Below are 25,000 nucleotides of genomic sequence, written 5' to 3'. Positions count from 1 at the left end.
GAAAAGAAAGAAAGGGGGATATTAGGAAGGAAGGGTTGACATACATCAACATACAGCTGACAGACTAATAAATGATGAACCTTCATGGGATTCAGAATGGGACGTGATCGTGACCTGGCATCCATGTCAGTAACACTAACATCACTCAAGGCTGTTTAAAATATCTTAAAACCATATTCAAATGCATTTAACCTCAGGCCCGGGCTTCTTGTTGTTTCGTACTGGACAAAAGACGATTGGAAAAAATCCAGGGTCTGGGCCGGGTCCAAGTCAAACGCCATAAAGAACTTCAATTGAATAAACTGAACAAGGAGGGAAGGGGTTGGGAGGAGGTACGGGGGGCAGAAGTATGGGGGATACTGGTGGCCAGGGACGTGCAGAGAATGTTAGAGAGGCAGGGGCTGAAATTTCTAAAAGGGCCTTTTGGTGGAAATCGAAAAATAGCAGACCTCCAAGAAAATAGCAGACCTCCAAGCTCACAACGCGTCGCAGGCTATTTTCGGCGCTTGATACCACACTGAACTAAGCATAATCAAGTCAATACAATGTGGCGTCATGGATTTCTACAGAGAGAGGGCAATTCTTTCAACATATGATGCTGCATTCGGGTTCAGGTATAGAGTTTGGACAAGGCGATTCTCTTGATTGCTGCCTTCAGTTATGGCATGGAAAAGAGGGCATTTTCATTTCTTTCACCATAGTAAAAACTGCATTGTCTGGAGAGGGCAATCTTTACAGACGGGTAAAAGGGCAGGGGCTCAAGCCCCCTTTTATGTCTTTGTGTGCACGTGCCTGGGGGATACTGGTGGGGGTTTGGTGGTGGGGGTGGGGGGGTTGTAACAGGCAAAGGGGAAAGAGGAAGAGGAAACTGGGGAGAGGGGGAGGGGGAAGGGGGGCCGAGGAAACCACAAGGCCCCACACTGTCTCGACGCACATATGTGAACCAGAGTTGATCCTGCATCAGCGAAAACCCTCAGAACACACACAAACGCACGCACGCACACAAACACGCACACACACACACACACACACACACACACACACACACACACACACACACACACACACGCACGCGCGCATACAGTACATGCACGCATGTACATACATACTTGTCGTCGTTGTCGCGTGGGAACCTTGTATGTCCAACCTGTCATGTTCAGGAAACGGGAAAAGGAACCAGTGTTCCTATGGATCCTCTTTATTAATACGTTTCGTTGGTTCAATATTTATGAAAAGCCACTGACAGATGTAACTACCTTCACTTTCACTTTAAAAAAGTTAAAAAACAGTGACCCACAAAGGCGTGTCGTAATTGATTACATTGTTTTTTAGATTGATATTCATATGCAGTTGTTATATTGTTGCTGATGTTCTGACATATTAGATAGATAGATAGATAGATAGATAGATAGATAGATAGATAGATAGATGGATACCTTTATTATCCCAAGGGGGAAATTCAGTCACCCAGAGTCACACAGAAGTTAAGGTTACAAGTTACAGGACAGTAAGAAAAAGAAAAAGGACTGTTGTGTACAGCCGAGCGACAAAAACGATCGACAAATAATAAAAAATATCGACAAATAATATTATACTCGTTTATTATAGTGATGTATTATCTGCTTATTGTAAGTCGCTTAGGATTATAAGCGTCTGCTAAATGCCTAAACTGTAAACTGTAAACTATAAGCTCGTCGTTGTAGATCGTCTATATTTGCAACTTTTGTGACACTAGTATATGTGGCATTAATTAAAATCTTTAAAAGTTGAAATATGGAGATACAAGGTTTGGGCCCCGACATCAACGACAGACACACACGCACACGCACACACACACACACACACATGTACAAATGAACAGAAAATAGCCTCTGACCACGGCTTGATGCGGGTGAGAGAGAACGGCAGAACAAGGGAGAACGGGGCAGAGGGAAACCGCAGACTCCGACGGGGAACAATAGGGGTCTCACGAACCCAGAGCGGGACCGTCGGTGGCTATTAGAACACCGTGGGAGCAACATCAGTCCCCTATTCTCTTACACACATCACGGCTCCGAGAGAAACCCCACATCCACCACAAGCTCTCTAGTTCCCTTAGACCTGCTGGGGACCACTTTAACCATCATGTTATATGCTTTAACTGTTGGAAAAATAGCAGATATACAAGCTCACAGCGCGGCACCGAGTGCCGCGCTGCGAGCTTGTAGATCTGCTATTTTTTGAAAAAGTCACGAAAATGGGTGCAAAATCTGCAAATCTTTGAATATGTTGTATTTTTAAAGCGAACATTTCTAACTCAAATTTTGCTTCTTGTTCCCCTGGAACAAAATAGTTTGAGATGGGGGGTCCACGGCCAAATACATATAATTCTAGGGGTCCTTGACATGAAAAAGTTTGAGAACCACTGACATAGAAACATGCGTTTTTCTAAAAAACCTTTACAGTAGAAGACACTTCCGGTCAAAGATATTTAAAGACGTGCACAAATTTTCAAGATTAAAAAAATAAAAAATAAAATAGCAGATATACAAGCTCGCAGCGCGGCACTCGGTGCCGCGCTGTGAGCTTGTAGATCTGCTATTTTTCAACAGTTAAAGCATAAAATAGCGGTTAAAGTAATGTGTAATAATACGCTCCAGGTCTAAACGGGCTAGTTCACTGGGGTCCTCTGATGCAGCTTCCAGTATCAACAACAGTGGGCTTCACGTCAGTCAGCTTGAGTTTTAATGCCGGGCTTATCAACAGAGTTTCACATACAAGTTACTCTTTGTCTCACGCCATCCGTGTGCTTCCCGTCCATAATTAGTCATCTGTTCAATTTGAACCCCAGCATTCCTCTTCTGAGACAACATTTTGGCCAAAATATGTGAACATTCTGTGAAAATGATCGAGGGAAAAAAGAAGGGGACCCCTGGGGGACGCATAATATAGGGTTTAAAGGAGTAGTTCACCCCCAAAATGACTGCTCTTCTATTGATTACTCACACCATGGAGACTTGAGTTCAATAATATTTTCTTTTTGTTTTTGTTGCAGTCCTAAGATTAAAAATTTGATTGCAAGAAATGTACCCCCTTTGATTTCCGGATGAGGACCCAAATCCATTCGGGTCCCCATCCGGAATCAATGGGGGTAAATTTACTATAATCACATTTTTGTCTTAGGAATGCAACATATACAAAAAAACATAATTGAACTCAAGTCTCCATGGCATGAGTAACCAATAGAAGAAAAGTCATGAAAATAAGAGCAACATAAAATGTGGGAATAGAGTATTATGTCTCCAAAAGCCACCAGACCAGCTTCAGCGTGACTTGTATTGTACTGTACATCAGAGGGATACATCATTGCACTTTGATGCAAAATTGCATTGCTGCCCATTTTACTGATGACGGTGGAAAACCCTATCTGATCTCCAGTTAAGTGTTCGGCGGAGATAACCATGACATCTGGTCTGCATCACTCTAAAGGCTGGGCAAATCATTCAGGGAATGCTAGTGGTTTTGTTCTTTGTGGAGGAGAGCATTCCCATTAGCACAGGAATGCTTTACCATCACACTGTAGCATGAAGGAAACCCTATGAACAGGGGTGTCGCGCCAAATTCTGGGCCCTGGGTACAAGGATTCACTGCGGGCCCCCCCCCCATGAATGTTCTTCATAGGGGGAGAGGGTTTAAAACCCATTTAGACCGGGAACACATTATTATGTGCTTTAACTATTGAAAACGAGCAGATATACAAGCTCATAGCACGGCACCGAGTGTCTTTGAATATTTCAAATCCTTCTAAGGTTTTTTTTTTAAAACCTATGTTTCTATGTCAGTGGTGCTCAAACTTTTTCATGTGAAGGACCCCCAAAATGATATCTATTTGGCCACGGACCCCCATCTCAAAATATTTAGTTCCAGGGACCCCCCCCCAAGCAAAATTTGAGTTACAAATGTTTGCTTAAAAAATACATATATTCAAAGATTTGCACGCATTTTCACGACTTTTCAAAAAAATCGCAGATCTACAAGCTCACAGCACGGCACCGAGTGCCGCGCTTGTGAGCCTGTATATCTGCTATTTTTCAATAGCTAAAGTATAAAATAATTCCAGGCCCCTCCGCCTTGGGCCCTAGTAACTCAGTCCCACGTTCCCCCCCCCCCTTGTGACGCCCCTGCTGTAGCCTGAAGGAAACCCTATATATCTGAGGAGGTCCCTCCTCCTCCTCCCCACTTTCACTTTCACCTTCAGCTCCGTGCCTGTGGTGGTGGTGGTGCTGTGGATTCCAGTCATTCTCATTCTACTTGGGTTTGTTGCAATGTTTAACCCGAGAACCTTTAGAATGTAAAACCATCTAGCGTTGTGGTCCACAACCTTTAGAATGTAAAACCATCTACCGTTGTGGTCCACAGGGAGACCACCTGGTCCACGGGGAGACCACCTAGTCCTAGAACACTGGTTCCCAAACACTGGGTCAGGACCCATTAGGTGGGTCGCAGACTTTGATTTTTATGGGTCCCTTTGTTTTTTAATTATTATTATTCAAAACATAACAAAACATCTTTTTTTATTTTTCATGAATTAAAAACAGAATTCAATGATTTTCTTTTTTTCAGTAATTTCATGAAGAAATCAAAGAAAAGTCAAAGAAATTCCATAAATTAGAAAACAAATGTTTAAGAAGTGGCCGAGTACTAAATGGTCACCATGGTGTTATACTGTGGTCTAAAGGCAGACAACGGACCAGAATTAAATAACTCCGTTCTGGGACCTCTTCGGATCTTGGGCAGAATCCTTGTAGGGCTGCAACAGTTTCTTTTTTTCTTCCTTTTTTTATAAACTGTATATCGTCGTTGTCGGATGAAAACCTTCTATGTCCAAAACCGTTCGTTTTGCATTTATCATTTTAAAAAATGATTTAAACTAGTGAAAACAGCCGATCTACAAGCACACAACGCCTCGCACCGCCTCGGCGTTGTGTGCTTGTAGATCTGCTGTTTTCACTACTTTTGTGCGACGGCCTTGTACGACGAAGCAGGGCTTTACTTTGCGAAAGAACGTACACAGTGGAAACTTGGGAGATACGAGGTTTCCGCCCGACAACGACGATATAACAAAGGACTTTTGGATATAATTCCATCAGTGGAAAAGGTAACGATCGACCCTTCCTCCTCACCTTGAACTCCAGCTCCATGCCGGTGACGTTCTCCCCCGGCTCGATCTGCGTCAGCCTCTGGATGTAGGAGAACAGGCTCCTGGCGGGGACCTCCGTGTTGCCGCAGGCCACCGCCTCCATCAGGGCGTCGTGGATGAACACGTACTGGTCCTCCGTCTGCACCATGTAGTTCCTCTGGGAGCGCATCAGGGTCACGTGGCCGTAGATGTCCACCGCCTTCTCCTGCTTGATGCGCTCCGTCATGGCGTCGATCACGATGAAGCAGCCTGTACGGCCCACCCCGGCACTGAGGGAGGATGGATGGATGGATGGATGGGAAGAAAGGGAGGAGGGCAATGAATGAAGAGAACTATGAATATACGGTGTATCAGTGGTACTCAAACCCTTTTCATGCAGTATGTCTAGAACAGTGGTTCTCAACCTTTTCAGGCGGCGACCCCCAAAATAATTATAATAATGTTTTTTTTTTTAAGTGGGGACCCCCCCACCCTGACGAGCACTATAGATACATTTTGTATGACACGGTTCTATTGTGAAAATAGTAGACCTACATGCTCACAACGCCTCTCGTTGCAAGGCGTTGTGAGCATGTAGATCGGCTATTTTCACAATTTCTGGCTATAATATTTGACAATTTGACCAATGTTTAATTTCTTCAATTTAGAGCTATTAAAAAGTCCTTAAATTGTCACTTTAGAAATGTGTAGATGTAGAGAAATGTGTAAGCGGGGGGGGGGGGGGGGGGGCTTAAAAAAAAAAAAGAATACTACCGGCCGAATATACCGCTCAAGGACCCCTGGAGATCCCACTTTAGAACCACTGCAGTATGGAATATACATAATTGAGCTGGCATTCCTCCTGTCTATACGTGTGTGCCTTTTAAACCAAGCCTCTTGTTTTTCAGAAGACAGTCTGTTCCTAGTTGCACATGTAAAATCCCAGAGATGAGCCGTTACAATAATGCTCCACCATCTTCTCTAAGTAAATTACAGTATGTCTCATAGAGATGCCAGCCAGCAATATTGCGCACAAAGGACATGGTAATTGACATAAGAGCTGCGTCAGCAGCGCTGGTCTTATAGGAAGATGTCCTGTCCTATTGACACGCCGTCCGGAAATACAATCCATTTAGTCACCCACCCAAACACTTCACATTTTGTGCTGCGCTGGTAACTAAATGATGGAACAGACTGACCACGCAGGTTTCTCCCGGTGAATAAAACCCTCTAGATGGTTAAATTAATCTCTTTCTCTGTGTGTGTGCGTGTTTGTGTAAGTGTTGCTCAGGTGGAATGAGATTCACTCCATTGAGTGATATATCAGCCGGTGGATATTGTCACTGTCGGGCAGAAACCTCGTATCTACGAGTTTTACAAGCACACAACGCCTCGCGGTGCGAGGCGTTGTGCGCTTGTAGATCTGCTATTTTAACTACTTTAGTTCATTATTAAGATGATAAATACAAAACGAACGGTCTTGGACATACAAGGTTTCCACCCGACGACGACGATATGCTAAGGCACATTATGATGGAGCCTTGCTGGGGTAATTCAATTTGACTGATAATCCTGTTAGATACTCCATGGGCCTGTTAGGAAGATAAGGAGGCCCCCCCCTCTTCTGCCAACCTTTGCGTCTCCTTCCCTCAACCCCCATTACTCTGTCTCTAAAGGCCCCTTCTTACACCCCTGCTTCCCAATCAATCACTTTATCATTCTCGCATTTGCAAGAGGGGGTTCTTATAGCCTATTTCCTCTCTCCCCATTACTTTCCTTTAATTCGTCATTTCCAATTCTCCGGTGGCCTGGATTTGACCTCCTTCTCTCTCTCTCTCTCTCTCTCTCTCTCTCTCTCTCTCTCTCTCTCTCTCTCTCTCTCTCTCTGCCAGTCCGCAGATATCCCTTTGTTAAACTCCACGCGTCTCTCTCGCTAACTCACCCTCTCAATCACTTGTCTGGACCCTTCCATCCAGCCGTCCCTGTCTCTCCTTCAAATACCTCCTCACTAAGGCCCAGATTCATACTCAGTCGCACTGCCGTGTCACCTGCCCAAAATGTCCCGTTTCCAGCATCGCGAGTCGCGACAGACAGCAGCAGTCGCTACCAAATAACAGTGGTGTAAAGTAACCAAGTACATTTACTCAAGTACTGTACTTAAGTACACCTTTGAGGTATTTGTACTTTACTGGAGCATTTCCAATTTCCAGTACTTTTACTTCTACTCCAGTACTATGTTCTATCCGTCTGTCTTTCAATGTTATATGAGGTGAATACTTTCCCCACCACTGCCAAATACAAGTCGGGCAGAAATGGCCCTCTCTCTCTCTCTCTCTAGTCTAGGTAGTATGAGTCTAGTACGGCCTCTCCTCCATCCTCTTGGTCATGTCCCTGGAGAACATAAGATAAGGGCTCCGTTCCATCTGCGGAGCTCAGTGGGTGCCAGGGACTCCACAGCAGGGATGGGACGATATGAACATTTCATATCACGATTATTGTGACAAAAGAAATCGCGATTTACGATATTATCACGATAATCAAAACCCCATTATCCTGGGGTGGAAACATTTGCCAAAAAATAGCAGATCTACAAGCTCACAACGCGTCACAACGTGACGCGTTGTGAGCTTGTAGATCGACTATTTTTTGGCAAAGACATTTGATAGAGAGTGAAAAAATTACTCTATCAAGTACGTATAAGTACCTTTTACCAATAGAGGGTTTAAGTGGTACCGGATATGCAGCTCGGCAAATAAAAGGTGAATTGATCCCAGTGCATGACGGAGGACGTTATCACGATAAATTATATCTCCACGATACGATTATCGTGAGTGTTTTTTTATCACGGTAAACGATAATATGGCGCATCGTCCCATCCCTAATCCACAGTCTTATCCACCCCAGCCAGCTGCCTCCTGCTGCGCACACTGCTGCACCAGAGTCTCATAATATCAACTTATGAACCTGGTCGATATGACACACGTTTAACCTATTTAGACCCAAATTATTTTATACTTAAGCCATTGAAAAATAGCAGATCTACAAGCTCACAGCGAGTGCCGCGCTGCGAGCTTGTAGATCTGCTATTTTTCGTGAAAATGTGTGCAGACGTTAGAATATATGTATTTTTAAAGCGAACATTTGTAACTCAAATTTTGCTTCTGGGGGGTCCCTGGAACTAAATATTTTGAGATGGGGGTCCGTGGCCAAATACATATCATTTTGGGGGTCCTTGACATGAAAAAGTTTGAGCACCACTGACATAGAAACATAGTTTTTCAGAAAAAGACACTTTTAGAATCGTGTCGAAATATTCACAGACTTGCACAAATTTTCAAGATTTTTCAAAAATAGCAGATCTACAAGCTCGCAGCGCGGCACTCGGTGCCGCGCTGTGAGCTTGTATATCTGCTATTTTTCAATAGTTAAAGCATAAAATAATGGTTGCGTTCCCGGTCTATATGCGTTAATGGGTAAATAAATAGTCAACATTAAATCTGCTTATGTAGAATTGGGGCCAGCGGCATGGTGGCTATTGTTGTAAAACTTTATAGAGGGCGTTTAGACAGGAATGCGCGCGGGCGTCTAAGCCAGTGAGAATGGTTTTTGGGGTTTTCGTGTAATGGTGGGTCAATCTCATTTCAGTTCGCGACCTACGCGGGCTGATTTTATGGGAGATGTCCCGGGCCCTCATCGCGTTTCAATGAGCCTAAGGTTTATGAAAATTACACTGCCAAGTGAAATCCAAAATAACGCGCGTAAGTGTTCTCATGCATGCGCGTGGACACGCACACACGTACACACACACACACACACACACACACACACGCACGCACGCACGCACAACCAATGACCACAAGGATTATGGACCACATTGGAAATAAGTTGAATGTGTTCCTTGAACGTTTTAAGATTAATTGTGCTATCCTATATTGAACTCTGAGAACTGTCAGAAAAGGAATCTGCATGTACTGTACTTTTTCAGAAACATATTCAGACACACGCACGCAACGCAACGCACGCACGCACGCACGCACGCACACACACACGCACACACACAGACGTTGGTATTTCTATGCTTGTGAGGAAAGCTGTCCTCACAAGCATAGAAATACCAACGTGTGTGTGTGTCTTTTCCTTTTTCTTGACATTTTGAACACTAAAAATGACCCAAACTCCAACCCTAAACCTAATCCCTAAATGCCTAATCCTAACGCTGACTCCAATCTGAATCCTTTCCTTATTTTAACCTTAGCACTAATAATCTAAAGAAAACAAAATTGTTCTAGTGGAGTCTGACACTTTGGACCTCACATGAGGCAAAAGAACTAAGAACGCCATTTCAACATTTTTGGACCTCAAAATGTGACTCAGACTGCGCGTGCACACTCTCTCTCGCACGCACGCAGGCACACACACACACACACACACACACACACACACACACACACACACACACACACACACACACACACACACACACACACACACACACACACACACACACACACACACACACACACACGCGATCGCATGCTGCACAAATCCATAGAGTACATAGAGAGCACATAGAGTACCTGCAGTGGACGATCATGGGTCCTGCATCTGGAGGGTTGCAGGCCTTCACCCGGCGTAGGAAGGCCAGGAATGGAGTGGGATGTTCGGGCACTCCGTGGTCCGGCCAGGCAGTGAACTGGAACTGACGAACCTCTCGCTTCTCATTGGAGCCACTCTGAGAAAGTGTTATTATAACACACAATGATGAGCATATCGTCACTGTCGGGCAGGAACCTCGTATCTCCAAGTTTCAAATTTGTAATTCTTTTTTTCGCAAGGTAAAGCACTGCTTCATCATACAAGGCCGCCGCTCAAAAGTAGTGAAAACAGCAGATCTACAAGCACACACAACAATTTGTATTTTTATTTCTTTAATACTTTATACTTCTACTCTACTACATCTCAGAGGCACATTGTGTACCTGATGAAGACCCTGCGTTGGTCGAAACAGGTTGGCTTTTATTATTTGGTAATGAAATAAAGTACAGTTTTTACGTCCGTTCCCCTCCTTTTTTAACTTTTTGAGTGCTCAGATTGCTCCTCTCTTTTTCAGGCACATTTTGTACTATTTGATATTTTTTTACTAGTTTGCAGATTTGGATCATGGTTACAAAACATTATGGTTACATGAACTGATTAATTATTATGTATTATTAATAAGTGTGTGCTACCCAGCAGCACATCAAGTAATTAAAATCAGCCCCACCTTTACCAGCTGCAACGTGTGACAATAATGCATTATTAATTACATTCCTGTGAACTGGGCCATTCTGCATAAAATGAGTACTGTGAGTTTATTTTGATGCAAATACTTTGGTTCTTTTACTCAACTATAGTTTTGAATGCAGGACTTTTACTTATAGTGTACGACTTTTCCGAGTATTTCTACATGATGATGTTGCTACTTACTTAAGTAAAGCATTCAGTACTGCATATCATGTCCAAAACTGTTACTTTTCAAGATCTAAAATAGTAATCTATTAATAATGTATCTATCTATCTACAAGCTTGAACCGCTCCACGAGCGAGCTTGTGGATCTGCTACTTTTGCGTGACACTGTAGTAGAATCAAGTAGGGCATTCGTTTGACGAAAAAACACGAACATCGAAATGAACATCGACAACAACGATATACAAACAATATATCATTGCAGTCGGGCAGAAAATACATACATACATACAGCCAGTGGTGTTAAGTAACTAAGTACATTTACTCAGTAATTTAGTCATTTCAAATTTTCAATACTACTTTACTACATCTCTCATCTTTAGTTACTCGTGAAGTTACTCGTGTAGTTACTTGTGTAGTTACTCGTGTAGTTATCTATGAGTGAGCTTGTATATCTCCTACCTCATACATGGGCAACTGGCGGCCCGGGGGCCACATGCGGCCCCAACCTTCACTTAATGCGGCCCGCAGGTTAATACTGGAATACTGATATTTTATTGATTTCAGCTGTTACAATTCCAAACATGACCTGCTTTAATTCTGTCTATATTAGTAGCTTAATGACTAGTATAGTAGTATTAAAATGTATTTATTTTATGTCCAATGTAGGTATTTGTATTTAGGTTCATAAAGTTAACATGAGTTTATAACTAAATGTGTTTGAAATTAAATCAAAATGTTACATTTCAGGATTCCAATTAAAAAAATAACAAAAAAATAATTCAGGATTCCAATTCAAAAGAAGCAAAAATAGACGATCTACAAGCTCAAAACGCATCGCGCTGCGATGCGTTTTGAGCTTGTAGATCGGCTATTTTTGCTTCTTTTTGTATGAGATACTAGAAAGTGACAAAGTAGGACGTGGCAATATGCAATGTGGCCCTCTGGAGTGAAGGTGGAAATATAGTGGCCCTCACCATCATCAAAGTTGCCCACCCCAACCTACCTTATAGAGGGCGAAGGTCCTGACAGAGTAGGTGGCCAGCTCCACTGTGTCCAGCAGCGTGACCTGGATGAGGCCGTAGGTCTCCGTGCCTCTGGTGGGCCAGTACTGGTCACACTTCACCTGCAGGGGGACACCACAAGCTGTGAGAAGATGATGACCATGATGACGATGCACAACGCGACCACAACAGTGTTTTAGTGCGGTGGTGGTGCTGGTGGTGGTGGTGGGGGGCGTGTGGGGGTCTACAAGGCTTCTAATTCAGGGGTCTTCAACGTTTTTTCAGACCAAGGACTCCTTAGCTGAGAGAAATTAAGCACTACATCGTCGTTGTCGGGTGAAAACCTTGTATGTCCAAAAAAATGTTAGTTTTGCATTTTTCATTTTAAAAATGATTTAAACAAGTGAAAACAGCCGATCTACAAGCACACAACGCCTCGCGGTGCGAGGCGTTGTGTGCTTGTAGATCGGCTGTTTTCACTACTTTTGTGCGACGGCCTTGTACGATGAAGCAGGGCGAAAGAACATACAAATTAGAAAATTGGCGATACAAGGTTTCCACCCGACAATGATGACCTGTTCCAGATTTCATACCATACATAAGCAGATCTAGCACCATCAGTGTATGTTGGATTCATGCTCTTTTACCGCCGAACGAACGCTTGTTTCTTTTCCCGCGCCGCCATACCGAACGTTCGTTTTTTCCCGGGCAGAGCCTGTCTGAGCAGATGAGGCGTGGCGCGGGTGTCTGCAGTAGCGGCAGCTCCCGTAACGCTAGTCTCAAATCTTGAGCACACGTAAACAACAATGGTGGCGGGATCACTTTTCTGGTCGTTTTCTATGCCTGGATCTAGTTTCTCTGTTTCTATGCTCTACAACTGGTGCAAACAAGGGACAATCTTTAGTCTCGTTCATTGGAACGGCAGCGCTCAGTTGACTTTTTCTTTTCTTCACAACTCGATGAGATATGTCTGTCTTTTACAAAAGATTGCGGTTGGAAATAATGAATGGATATTTTTCTATAAAATCGCAAAGGTAATCTACTTTGATGGCAGTATAAGACATCCTTAAATCCTTAATTAGGCAGTAAGAGTGTTAATGTGTAATTTCAGACATTTGACCAATACTTGGTAAACACTCGCAGCGCAAGGCATTGTGAGCTTGTAGAACTGCCGTTTCTGGCAAAAATGATCCTCAGAATAGCGATGCTAGGGTTCAAGTTGTTAATGTAAAATAATTATCCTATCACACAACGATTTGACAGCCCCCCCTGTAGTAACTCTGAAGACCTCCTGTTGAAGACCCCCGTTCTAATTGCTTAGTAAATTGGGGTGCTGCTGAAACAACATTTTGTGAAACGGTGGTATATGTGGAAAAAAAGAAAAAAATGTGCACGGAAAGAACCGTGTGCGTATGAAAGCCATTTCCGTGAGAGAGAGAGTGTGTGTGTGTGTGTGTGTGTGTGTGTGTGTGAGTATGTGTGTGTGCCCATGACACAGTGAGAGAAGGACAAAGAGGATAAGAGAGAAACTGCATGCTTGCTTTTTTTTATATCAAAGATCTTGCCTGTGTCATAACAAAATGAAACCGTTCATGTGTCATGAAGCGTACAACGTGTTATGGGTCGGCGGGCTCCCACAGAGAGGCCTCCAGAACCCACACCTAGCATTTAGCCCCTCGCATGTCTGACGCAGTACATTGCCCTATATTCCATCCCACCAAATCCCTATGCAAAAGAATAAATGCACACGCAGCACACCAAATCCCAGCATGCCGCGCCGCCGCAACGCACTGAATTCCTACCGTATCGGGCGGGCATATTTGTAGTTCTTTAGCTCGGCCTCAGAGACCACAGAGAGGAGGGATCGGGATGGGGATGGGGGAGAGAATCCCATCGCTATGAGGAGAGGGGAGAAGCGGGGCCTTTTGGCAGAATCAGGCCAAACCAAACGCTATGTGCTGATCCCTCCAGTCCTAACATCAAAGACAGCAGGGAGCTCGGCTCAGCTCGCTCTGCATTCCACTGCTCCAGACTGGGGATTATGCGTTTTGGCCCAAGACGTTCGGGCTGTAATTACAGCTTTTCAACTGTCGTTTTCCCATCAGGCCCTGAGACACTGCAGGCCAGTGAGGACTGGAATGGTTGTCCATGTAGGGGGGCCTAGGCCACTGCCAAAACCCCAGTGGGAAGGCAGTAAAATGCCTTGTGTAAAGAAAATAACGTAGGTTGATATATAGGCTAACAGCGCAACTTGGCTGTAGTCTTGTATGGTTTGGTGTAGCAGCGAGTAGGACCCACGCTGGGCTTGTGTAGAATGTGTACACAAATCATCTGAATAGACATACTGCTTATAATGCTTACAGGCATAATGAGTTATAGTTGTAAGTTGTAACAAATGAGACTAAATCCTTTACTCGAGCAGACAGCTCACAATCTCATACAGATATGAAAGAGGCAGGAATTAAAAAGAAATGGAAATGCAGGCAATACAATCTTTCCACCCCCCCCCCCCCCCCCCATTGCCGCACGACGTCACAGCTGTTCTGGTGGTGAATTATTGATCGTTTTAAGTGTCAAGTGATGTTAGGATGCGTCTAGCGTGGCACTGTAGCTACAGTAGAAAGCCTGTTTGGGGAAAACTGGGTTTTCCAACTATTTCTGGTGACGATGACGTGGTCTACAAATTGGACGTCTGTAGAGAGAGCTTATAGCGCTGTCATCATGCAATATGTGGAATCTAACATGCCCACACTGTAAAATCCTGAGTGTTCATTTAACTCTAGGAGTAAATGTATGGACCTTTACGGGGTCATTTTTGTTACCCTCTCAGAGTTGAATTACCGCTCAGGAGTTTAAAGTGCACTTTCCCGAACTGCTGTGGTCAATCTGAACACCCATTTCAAGCCTACTGACTGTGAAGAAGGCTTGTGGCGAGCATTCTCACTCAGTGCTTTTGAAAGAAAAACGGAGTACAGCAGAAAAAACAACAAAGAGTGAACAGAAACAGGTTTAGGGAGAGAAAACCATGTGAGAAGAGGTGGTGTTTTGCACAAAGGATAAAGGATCATTTATACTCTGTCCAACGTCCGTGTCGCACAACAAAAAATAATGTTTTTGTTGTGCGATGCGGTCAATGGACAGGGTATAAAGTGGCCTTTAGCAAAGGAGAGAAAGAGAGATCTTGCCTTAGAGAAGAAATAAGAAGGCATCTGAGGGTCAAACAGACACAACAGAGAGAGTTGGAAGAGTTGGTAAGGAGAAAGAGCTTTAACACAAAGCACAGGTTAATAGGAAAAAAGGGACAGACGAGACGAAGGTAAATTCATTTGGGAAGCAGGGCTCCAGACATAATTGGTTAGCAATTAATTAATCACTGATCTTACCTCAAGCAATGTGTGTTCATTTCACTCTGATATTACATTTAAATTTACAATGAATATTTACTTTTTTTTGTTAGTTAACAAAATGCCTGGAAGCAAAAATGATTATCTCCTCGATTGCATAATATCTTTCCCCAGTTCAGCTGCTATTGTCTTTGCAAGTCCCATGCACCTTCTATTCCATTGTTTTTGTTCTATTCGATCCCCATCACCTTTAAAGGTAGGGTAAGTGATATTTATGTTTTGTTAACAGGGGTCTACTCCTCTCTCCACCTCTTTAATAAACAGAAAATACATTTTGTTGGGGAGGGGTACCCAATTTATCAACTTAAATTCTATACTGTACCACTTCCAATTTCCCTTTTTTTAATCTGTATCCTGTGTGAGTTCTCTCTCCTGATTGATCAAATTGGTATCCTGCAGGGACGTGCTGGCCATTGGGAAAATCGGGCCAACTCCCGTACGTCCGGTTCATTCCCGGCCGGTCCAGGCCGGCCATTAGGAAAACATTAAAAATAAAATGTTGGCCTTCGTTCCATTTTGGGGGCTGGGCGGCCAACAAAGTAAATCGTCACTGTTGGGCAGAAACCTCGTATCTCCAAGTTTCAAATGTGTACATTTTTTCGCAAAGCAAAGCCCTGCCTGTCGCACAAAAGTAGTGAAAACAGCAGATCTACAAGCACACAACGCCTCTCGGTGCGAGGCGTTGTGTGCTTGTAGATCGGCTGTTTTCACTAGTTTAAATCATTTTTAAAATGATAAATACAAAACAAACGGTTTTGGACATACATGGTTTCCACCCGACAACGACGAAATATAACTCATGTAATTGGCCCACTGGCTTGTCACTTGTCATGATCTGAAATGGCAAATCTTTGAGTAGCAGCAGCACTATAGAGAGAGATCTCTCTCTATAGCGCGCGATGAGGGCCTCTCCAACTCTTTTTCCCGGGCTGAATCAGGGGCCCAGCACGTCCCTGGTATCCTGACCTGAAAATGCTATTTATTTCTACTAAAGATCTGGAGAGAACAATCAATGAGCACTAATCAGAATATAGAGCAATTTAATACTTATTTTAACAAATATCAATTACCCTACCTTTAACATCTAACCAGGCAAAGTCTTCTCTTTCATATTTTGTACGTTACATTAAATTATTGTTACCATATTACTTTGTTGTATCTCTCGACTCCTATTTGTATCTGTGTTTCATACTTACTGATATGCGCTGATGTGGCAACTGAATTTCTATCAGGATCAATAAGGTCTGTCTGTCTGTCTGGCACCTCACTTCCCTGTCTGTCCCTGTAGGCTGTTTCATACTCGTAAAACGGTCAACAACAAATAACGGATTCCCAAACCCCAAAAATTCTAACTCAAACTTTTCTCGTTAGAAAAACGTTCTTTTTTCACGGCCGGCACTTGAGTATTAACCACCTTTTGCACAGTAAAACACTTGAGTCTTCATTCAATCCCTTTGTATCTCTGACAGTCTACCCTTTAGTTACTGTCTCCCTTCCCCCTCCAGTAAAGAGATGACATTCAACTGTTTGGTGATGTTGCTGCATTCTGGCCTATCCGCCCAGTGTGGGCCATGTCCTGTCCAGTGACGTAGAAATCCTACTTCATTTATGGACTTTATGGCTAAAGCCCAGCGGAATTAAAACTCTCATAAGAACAGCAAACCTTGACTCAGATACGATGTTAGAAGATAATAGAAAACGGTAACAGTCACACACAAATACATACATCCTACACCAAAGACAGACTAACTTCCTCTTCCTGACTCTCTGCTTATAATTGGCTAAAACATTTGATATCCTCTACTAAGCTGTGTGAATCATAAAACAAAGGCCCACTCTTCTGCTGGCAGCTGTGTGACCTTCAACCTGTAGCTACTCCCTACATTCAACCTCATCTACAACTGGTGTTTATGTCCAAGTTCTCAGCGTTCAAACTCCATCTAGCAACACAAGGTATTCACTGCTACATAATAATATCATTTCACCTCATCACCAGTCATTACATGTTCTTCCCCATCCTGTCCAGTGCAGTCCTAACTTTACCGTACCGTACCGTACCGTCAGTGTTGGGGAAGTTAAAGTTACATGTAACTGAGTTACGCAAGTTACATTTTGCTGTAACTTGCTGGTAACTGAGTTACATTCATATTTCTGTAACTCGTCATGTAACTAAGATACTTTTTGGGTAATTTTTGGCTCAAGTTACAAGTTACAAGAAGTTACAAGCCAAGTTATAATTTTACATTTAAAATTTGTTAAGATTGACGATCAAATGTCATTTAACAGTTTAATTAATTTGTATAGCAAAGGTGTAGCTATCACACAAGGCACCAGTCTTTTTCTATTTTTTTTTTACAGTTAAGTTACAGTTTTACAATTGAGATGTGATCAAATTGAAGATCAGACTAATGTACAGTATCCTCAACAGATCCTCTTTTTTGTGGAATTTTATTTTAGGAACACAGATGTTTACAAAAGAAAATGTCAACCTTTGTTAAATAAAGAGGCATAGGCCCAATTTATTTTTACAGTAAAGTTAAGTATAGTTTTACTGTTACGATCAAATGTCATGTAACAGTTTAGTTAATATGCATAGAGATGTGATAAGATTGACGATTGAGTTGAGAGGCATATTTCTACTGGCATGACTTTTTTTGTAGGATATTATATTTTGTTTCATGCACACCAAAATAATGTACATTCTCAATGTAACGCTGAAAAAAAAGTAACTCAAGTTACTCAAGTTACTTTTTCTATATAACTTGAAACTTTATAAGTTACATTCCTCCAGGGGTATAACTTTAACTTGATCAAGTTACTGCCATGGTGAGTTACTTGTAACTGTACACGTTACGCTTTCAAAGTAACTTCCCCAACACTGCGTACCGTACCGTACCGTACCGTACCGTACCGTACCGTACCGTCCACTATACTCTATCCCAACTCTGTTCTCTGCCCTCCTCAGTGGGTGGCCTGTGTGTCTTACCCGTGACTTCTCCTCCAGTTTGGTCATCATGATGATGTTGGCAGTGTGCTGCTCCCAGACTAGCCTCCAGAAGTCACAGAAGGTCTCCGGCAAGGAACCCTGCGTGGCGATGTAGGCATTCTGACGGCGGTAGCCATCGATGTAGTTAGCGTTGATGTAGTCACTGCCCGGGACACCTGGGGTTAAAGTGGGTGGGTGGGTGGGGGTTTGGTGGGTGTAAAGGGTGTAGGGTGAGACAGAAAAGAAGTGATGGAGAGGGGGAGAGGAGAGCAGAAGTGTAAAAGAGAAGAACATGATTAAGACGTTGCTCCTAAATCCTCTGCAACTGGGGTTCCCAAACCTTTTTGCTCGAGAGACCTAACGTGCAAGTTTCAGTTTCTCGTCGTTATTATTAATATTTCAAAAACAGCTGATCACAACACGTCGCAATGTGTTTTCACAATTTCTTAACATTTCTTTACATTTATGGATTTTTTAATTGTTTGATTTAATGAAAAGCAAGCCATTTGCAAGTATTAATTTTCTTTAATTTGTTGAATATTTCTATTTAAATAATCTTTTTTTGTTAACATAGCAAACAAATTAAAAGTGTATAATTACTTGTGACCCTTAAAAATGGGTCCCTACTCATTGTTTGGGAACTACTGCTTTACGATGATGTTTCATGGCAATTCAGTGGCTGTATGACATACTGTATGTGACGTATTCTAGGGCTGCATGTCTGTCTACACACTAATCACACAAAAAAACACAATGATTTGTGCATGCATTTTACTTATTAAAGCTGTCTCAAATCTGGTCCACAATGACAAAGGATACATGGATTACACACAATCTATTACCATGAAAGCAGATTTGTGTCCCAGCAATAAAGGCTAAGGATCACGCAAGGTCACGATAGAGAGCTTAACCACTACTTCACTAAGTACTTCACTAACAAGAGTCCCTCAGGGGTCTATACTACGCCCTTTTTACATTGACCACTTGAACCCATAGCATCCCTACTCTCAATGCCCCGCAGCTTGTAGATTGGCTATTTTCAGCAAGAGGTTTGGCGTAGAGGGGAAATAGAGCAGACCAAGTACGGAGTGAAATGTGAAGTTTACAAGGGATTTAGGGTTTATGTGGTTAAATGTCTGAAAATATACATTAACATGAATCCAACACAACACTGATGACAGTGATGTCAAACAAGTCTATGAGCCTATCTGTGGAATCAATAAAAATGTTTAATCTGCGACATAATTCTATACTAATGTAATGGGGGTCCCTGCTTCATCTCCCTATCAGCTAAAACATTGAAGACCCTGGCCCTGGTTAAAGTCATACTGTGTAACATTCATTTTCTGTTTTGCCATCAGTCAAAACAGTCTTTTTGTTGTATGTTGCTAGCTCCATGATACAGTAGCTCCATTATCATTACAACGTTTGTCTATACAGAAGTAGCGCTCAAAAAGGAACACTGCATGGTCCTAACGACTATTTGTGAACATAATTTGGAACACAACAAGTTGCCAGGAATGGAATTGATTAAATACATAAATAAATACATTTACGGTACGTTTCTGGTGCCTAACTCGTTTTGATGTGTCATGGGGCTCTAGTGAATGAGTGTTTAATAGTGTTTAGAGAAGTTGTCAAAAACACATTTATGTGGAATGGTCATTGTGAAAAATATACTTATGAAAGATATCAAAAAATACTTTTGTTTAATTGGAAAAGTTAGACAGTATGACTTAGACGGGACTCAGTGGATTGTTCAGCCATTGTGTTTTATAATACATGTAAGGATGATGACCAGACTAATGGGAGCATACACACTTTGTGTCACTTTGAGCAGCGACAACTATAAAACCTGGTTCATACTTTATCACACAACAGTGTCGCGCACCGAACATAGTCGATCTACAAGCCCACAACGGGTCATGGATGCGACACCTTGTGGGCTTGTAGCTCTGCTTTGTTCGGGTCGCTACACCGTCATATGAAGAAGTATAAATTAGGATTAAGGCTGTCTCTGCGTAACAACTTAACTGAAACTACTTGTCTTGAAAAGGATTGTGTGTGCGTGCGTGCGTGCGTGCGTGCGTGCGTGCGTGCGTGCGTGAGTGTGTGTGCACACATACTTGTGTGTTTGATTTAGGATCAGTCCTGCTCATCTGGGACCTAATACTATAATTCCCAAAATCACTGAGTCACAGCTTAAAACCGTGCACGCACACACACTTCATTCTCTCTCTCTCTCACAGGCACAGACATACACGCAGTGTTGAGCCGTGACCTGATTCTTCTGAAGAGAACACGAGCCACTGGTGAGCCTTTTGAGGACACTTGAGATTTAAGGGATTGAGAAATAAACAACCAACACTACAAAGTCCTCAGTGTAAATCTACCTCTGAGAGTGACCTAACAGAGTTACAAGTGGACAGATTAGCACTGCGGATTTTACTGCGTAGAGTCACAACAAGTAACCACTCTAGGGATGGGACCATAAGCGATATTATCGTTTATCGTGATAGAAAACAGTCGCGATAATCGTATCATGGAGATTTAATTTATCGTGATATCGTGCTCCGTAGTGCACTGGGATCAATTCACCTTTTATTTGCCGAGCTGCATATCTGGTGCGTATTTATAATATACAGTACGTACTTGATACGTTATTTTTTTCACTCATCTACCAAATATATTTGCCAAACAATTGCTGATCTACAGATCTGCAATTTTTTGGCAAATGTTCCACCTCAGGATAATGGATGTTGGGGATATTTTGATTATCACGATAATATCGTAAATCGCGATTTCTTTGGTCGCAATAATCGTGATATGAAATTTTCATATCGTCCCATCCCTTAAGCCACTCTTTTTTGCATATTCTCCCCCATCACAACTCATGTCTACTATAGTCCTCCTAGATTACCTCAACGCACACATGCCCACACAGGTTATTAATGACATCTTATTTCAAATGGAGACGGTACAGACGAAGAAGAGCCTCTAACATAATGTTTATCAACCCAATTCTTTTGTATTTTTTGTGTTTCATTTTCTAACACAATTTAGTCGTTTTGCCAATTCCCATACAGTAGATCAACTCTGTTGGGTGGAAACCTCATACGTCCAAAAGTGCTACTTTTCAGGATTCAAATTCTAAAGCATCAAACGTAGCAGATTGACAGTGTTTGGAGCTTGCAGATCTGCTACTTCTGATGCTTTTGTGCGACGCTGCAGTATGATCAAGAAGGGCATTCATTTCAGAAAAAAACTAAAAAAGTTAAAATATGGAGATGAAAGGTTTCTGCCCGACAGCAACAATAAAGTGTCTGTCACTGCCAACCCCTACTGTACTGTGTGTTCTGGGGAGGGTGCAGACCAACCCCTACTGTACTGTATGTTCTGGGGAGGGTGCAGACCAACCCCTACTGTACTGTATGTTCTGGGGAGGGTGCAGACCAACCCCTACTGTACTGTATGTTCTGGGGAGGGTGCAGACCAACCCCTACTGTACTGTATGTTCTGGGGAGGGTGCAGACCAACCCCTACTGTACTGTATGTTCTGGGGAGGGTGCAGACCAACCCCTACTGTACTGTATGTTCTGGGGAGGGTGCAGACCAACCCCTACTGTACTGTATGTTCTGGGGAGGGTGCAGACCAACCTCTACTGTACTGTATGTTCTGGGGAGGGTGCAGACCAACCTCTACTGTACTGTATGTTCTGGGGAGGGTGCAGACAACCACATGTCAACTCCAATACACATGGAGTCACCAGTCGCTTCCCTGCAACAGTGAGGATTTCCATTTAGGAACATGTGCAGAGGAACAAACACAGGAACAAGAGAGCTGGCTGTACTTGTACTTTCTGAAATGTCTATTATTGCGACCGCCAGGTCGCAGTTACTATCAAAACCTCCACCGGCTGTCTGTCAGTCAGTCACGTCACGTCACACTTTTCCCCTACTCATATCTCCATCACCGTTGCCCCCTATCCATGCCAAACTTTGCACATACACTCCTTGGCTGCCAGACCACAACCACAGCCCCTCAATTCTCACTTGGCCCTCTTCTAGCACCACCATAAGGCCGATTCTTGCAAAACTCATTTTTGGACACTGCTCCTACAGATTTTGCCCTAAAATCACGCAAAGCGGTACACAGTATGGCTACAGTCATGTCATCAACATGCATCTGTCCCATCTATGCATCTGCCACCATCAGGCCGATTTTTGCAAAACACATATTTGGACACTGCTCCTACAGATTTTGCCCTAAAATCAAAATCATGTCAAAGTCAAAGTCATGTCATCAACATGGATCTGTCCCATTTCCCATATTCCCTCCTGATTGGCAACCATAGCCTTCTAAAGCTTGTGTATGCAACCTGACGGTCGCTTATCTCCCGATTTAGGGAGTCTTACTGGTCCTGTAATCCATTCGTGTTTGTAATCTGTTTGTAATCTGTAATCTATTGGTGTTTGTGTTTAATATCGCATGTTTACTGTAATCAGGGCGCCATTGGAAAAGAGAGCTTGGCCTCAATTGAACTTTGTGAAATGAAATGAATTAAGGTGAACGAAAGAATGCTCCTCGCTGAACAGGTGCCCTGAACGCTGTGCAGAAGTCTCTAGTGCAGCCAGGGGCGTCACACCAAATTCTGGGCCCTGGGTACAAGTATTCACTGCGGGCCCCCCATGAATGTTAACTATTGAAAAATAGCAGATATACAAGCTCACAGCGCGGCACCGAGTGCCGCGCTGCGAGCTTGTAGATCTGCTATTTTTGAAAAAAATCGTTAAAATGTGTGCAAGAAACGTATGTTTCTATGTCAGTGGTGCTCAAACGTTTTCATGTGAAGGACCCCCCAAGATGATATGTCTTTGGCCACAGCTAGACCCCCCATCTCAAAATATTTAGTTCCAGGGACCCCTCCCCGGAAGCAAAATTTGAGTTACAAATGTTCGCTTAAAAAATACATATATTCAAAGATTTGCGCACATTTTCACGACTTTTCAAAAATAGCAGATCTACAAGCTCGCAGCGCGGCACTCGGTGCCGCGCTGTGAGCTTGTAGATCTGCTATTTTTCAATAGCTAAAGTATAAAATAATTAAGGCCCCTCCACCACCTTGGGCCCTAGTAACTCAGTCCCACTTTCCTACCCCTTGTGACGCCCCTGAGTGCAGCGACAGAGACCCAGCCAACTGTGTTTGTTGGAGCGCCTGGCCAAGCCAGAGTCACCGTGGAGAATTTAAACCCCAGACTGCATACAGGTACTTTATCCCTGCACCACCGGCTGCCCTCCAGCCCTGCTGCTCTTTCATAGACTGCATCGACATGCTCCAACTGAACAGTATGGTGAAGTTAGTACACTCACTCACACACAAACACGCACACGCACACCACAAGCTTGAGCTTGCAGATCTGCTACTTTTGCTACTTTCCTGAAAAGTATAACAGTTTTGAAGTGTTTCCTGGACCACCAGACAGAGGCCATGTGCAAACATGTGCTTGACAGTGTGTGTGTCCAGTGGTGTAAAAGTACTGTAACTAAGTACATTTACTTAAGTACTTGAGGTATTTGTAATTGAGTATTTCCAATTTCTAATTCTTTTACTTCTACACCACTACATCTCGGATCCAAATATCGTACTTTTACTCCACTACATTTATTTGAAAACTTGAGTGACTAGTTACTTTGTGGAGCACAACGCGTCGCATCGCTTTTCATACTTTTACTCAAATACATTTTGATACATTCCGGACTTTTACTTGTCACAGACTATTTCTATATTGCAGTATTGATACTTTTACTTAAGTAAAATATGTGAGTACTTTTTACACCACTTGTGTATCTCTTCATGTGTGCTCTTCGTGTGTGTTGGGTCATGTTTGCAAGTGTGCGCGTCTTTTCTCAACTGAAAAAAGCAAAGACGAGCGAGTGAGCGAGCGAGCGACAGCCAGGGCTCCAGGACAGCCAGGGGTAGATGGAGGGGCACCTCACACATGCTCTGCCCAGATAAGGCTCATCTGTTCAGGCTTGGCCACCCACTGCCTGCCTCCGTACATGCTGGAGCTGCCAGTTTCCCTGCCTCAGGTCTTTCAGCCCAAGTGGGTAAAGTGAGCCTCAGGAGCAACGCTACGAGACAATGCCTTCTCTTCTGTTTTTTAGACCAGCCAGAGATCCACTGTAATGTGGTGTACACCCCCTCCCCCCTCCCCCAATGCATCATGAATATAATCTACCCTTTCAGACATCATGCACTTTCAGTTAATTGGCTAAACATGGGAGAAAATAGCAGTTTTGTTGCTGGGATTCCATGGTGGGTGGATGAGTAGCACTGCTGACTTTAGAAATAGGAAATAAATAGGAATGTAGCTAATCTGCGGGATGCAGACATACTGTATGTACAGTACAGCAGCACTTTGCCATGCCATGAAACACATCTTTGTCTGAAGAACCTCCTCAGGTCATGTCCACACTAATCTCTCAAGACAGATTGGTTCCTATAGATTGTGTCCACACTAATCATTTTAAAGCAGCATATAAAACAAGAGCAGCCTTTCACCATTCTTTCATGACACTGTTGTGGAACGTCATCGGTCGGTTTATATACACTATAAACATTTAAAAAAAATCATTTGATGTTATTTTCAATTATTCAATGAATTGAAAAAGTAATGGATAGACAATCATTTTAACCCATTTAGTGCTCCAGACATGAATGGGTTAAATGTGTAGCGTGCCGCTCGCAGGGCTCCATTACGCTCCATTGTCTTATTTTGAAGGCCAGAAGTCCATTGCGTAAATACTTCCGGGTTGACGTCATGACGTCATACAACGGGAGCGGTCGTCACACCATGTGGTTTCTAAAATGGCCGATCGATGCCTTTGTTGTTATGTTTTTGTAGCGAGAATCTAATGCCATCCTAGGCTTTAAAAGTGTTGTTTGGAGAAAATGGACATTAAAGATGAGATTCCCCATCGGCCTCCATGTTATGGGATTA

At 43.0% G+C, this 25,000-nt stretch overlaps 1 protein-coding gene across 1 annotated transcript in view; it reads right to left on the bottom strand.

Moving 5' to 3' along the window:
• ptprdb (protein tyrosine phosphatase receptor type Db) overlaps positions 1-25,000 on the bottom strand; it is a gene marked incomplete at its 5' end in the record, with an annotated part of 121,778 nt that overhangs the window by 10,884 nt on the left and 85,894 nt on the right. Inside the window, 5 exons of the mRNA XM_080721173.1 lie at positions 5,163-5,448; positions 9,736-9,890; positions 11,611-11,730; positions 14,794-14,817; positions 17,999-18,174. Coding sequence (XP_080577299.1) covers positions 5,163-5,448; positions 9,736-9,890; positions 11,611-11,730; positions 14,794-14,817; positions 17,999-18,174 — 761 coding nt within the window. The remainder of the gene's footprint in view (positions 1-5,162; positions 5,449-9,735; positions 9,891-11,610; positions 11,731-14,793; positions 14,818-17,998; positions 18,175-25,000) is intronic.

Source organism: Nannobrachium achirus, assembly GCF_963921795.1.
Source record: "Nannobrachium achirus genome assembly, chromosome: 3".
NCBI lineage: Eukaryota > Metazoa > Chordata > Actinopteri > Myctophiformes > Myctophidae > Nannobrachium > Nannobrachium achirus.
The sequence above is the reverse complement of the archived record's forward strand: the minus strand, read 5'-3'. Positions and strand labels throughout refer to the sequence as shown.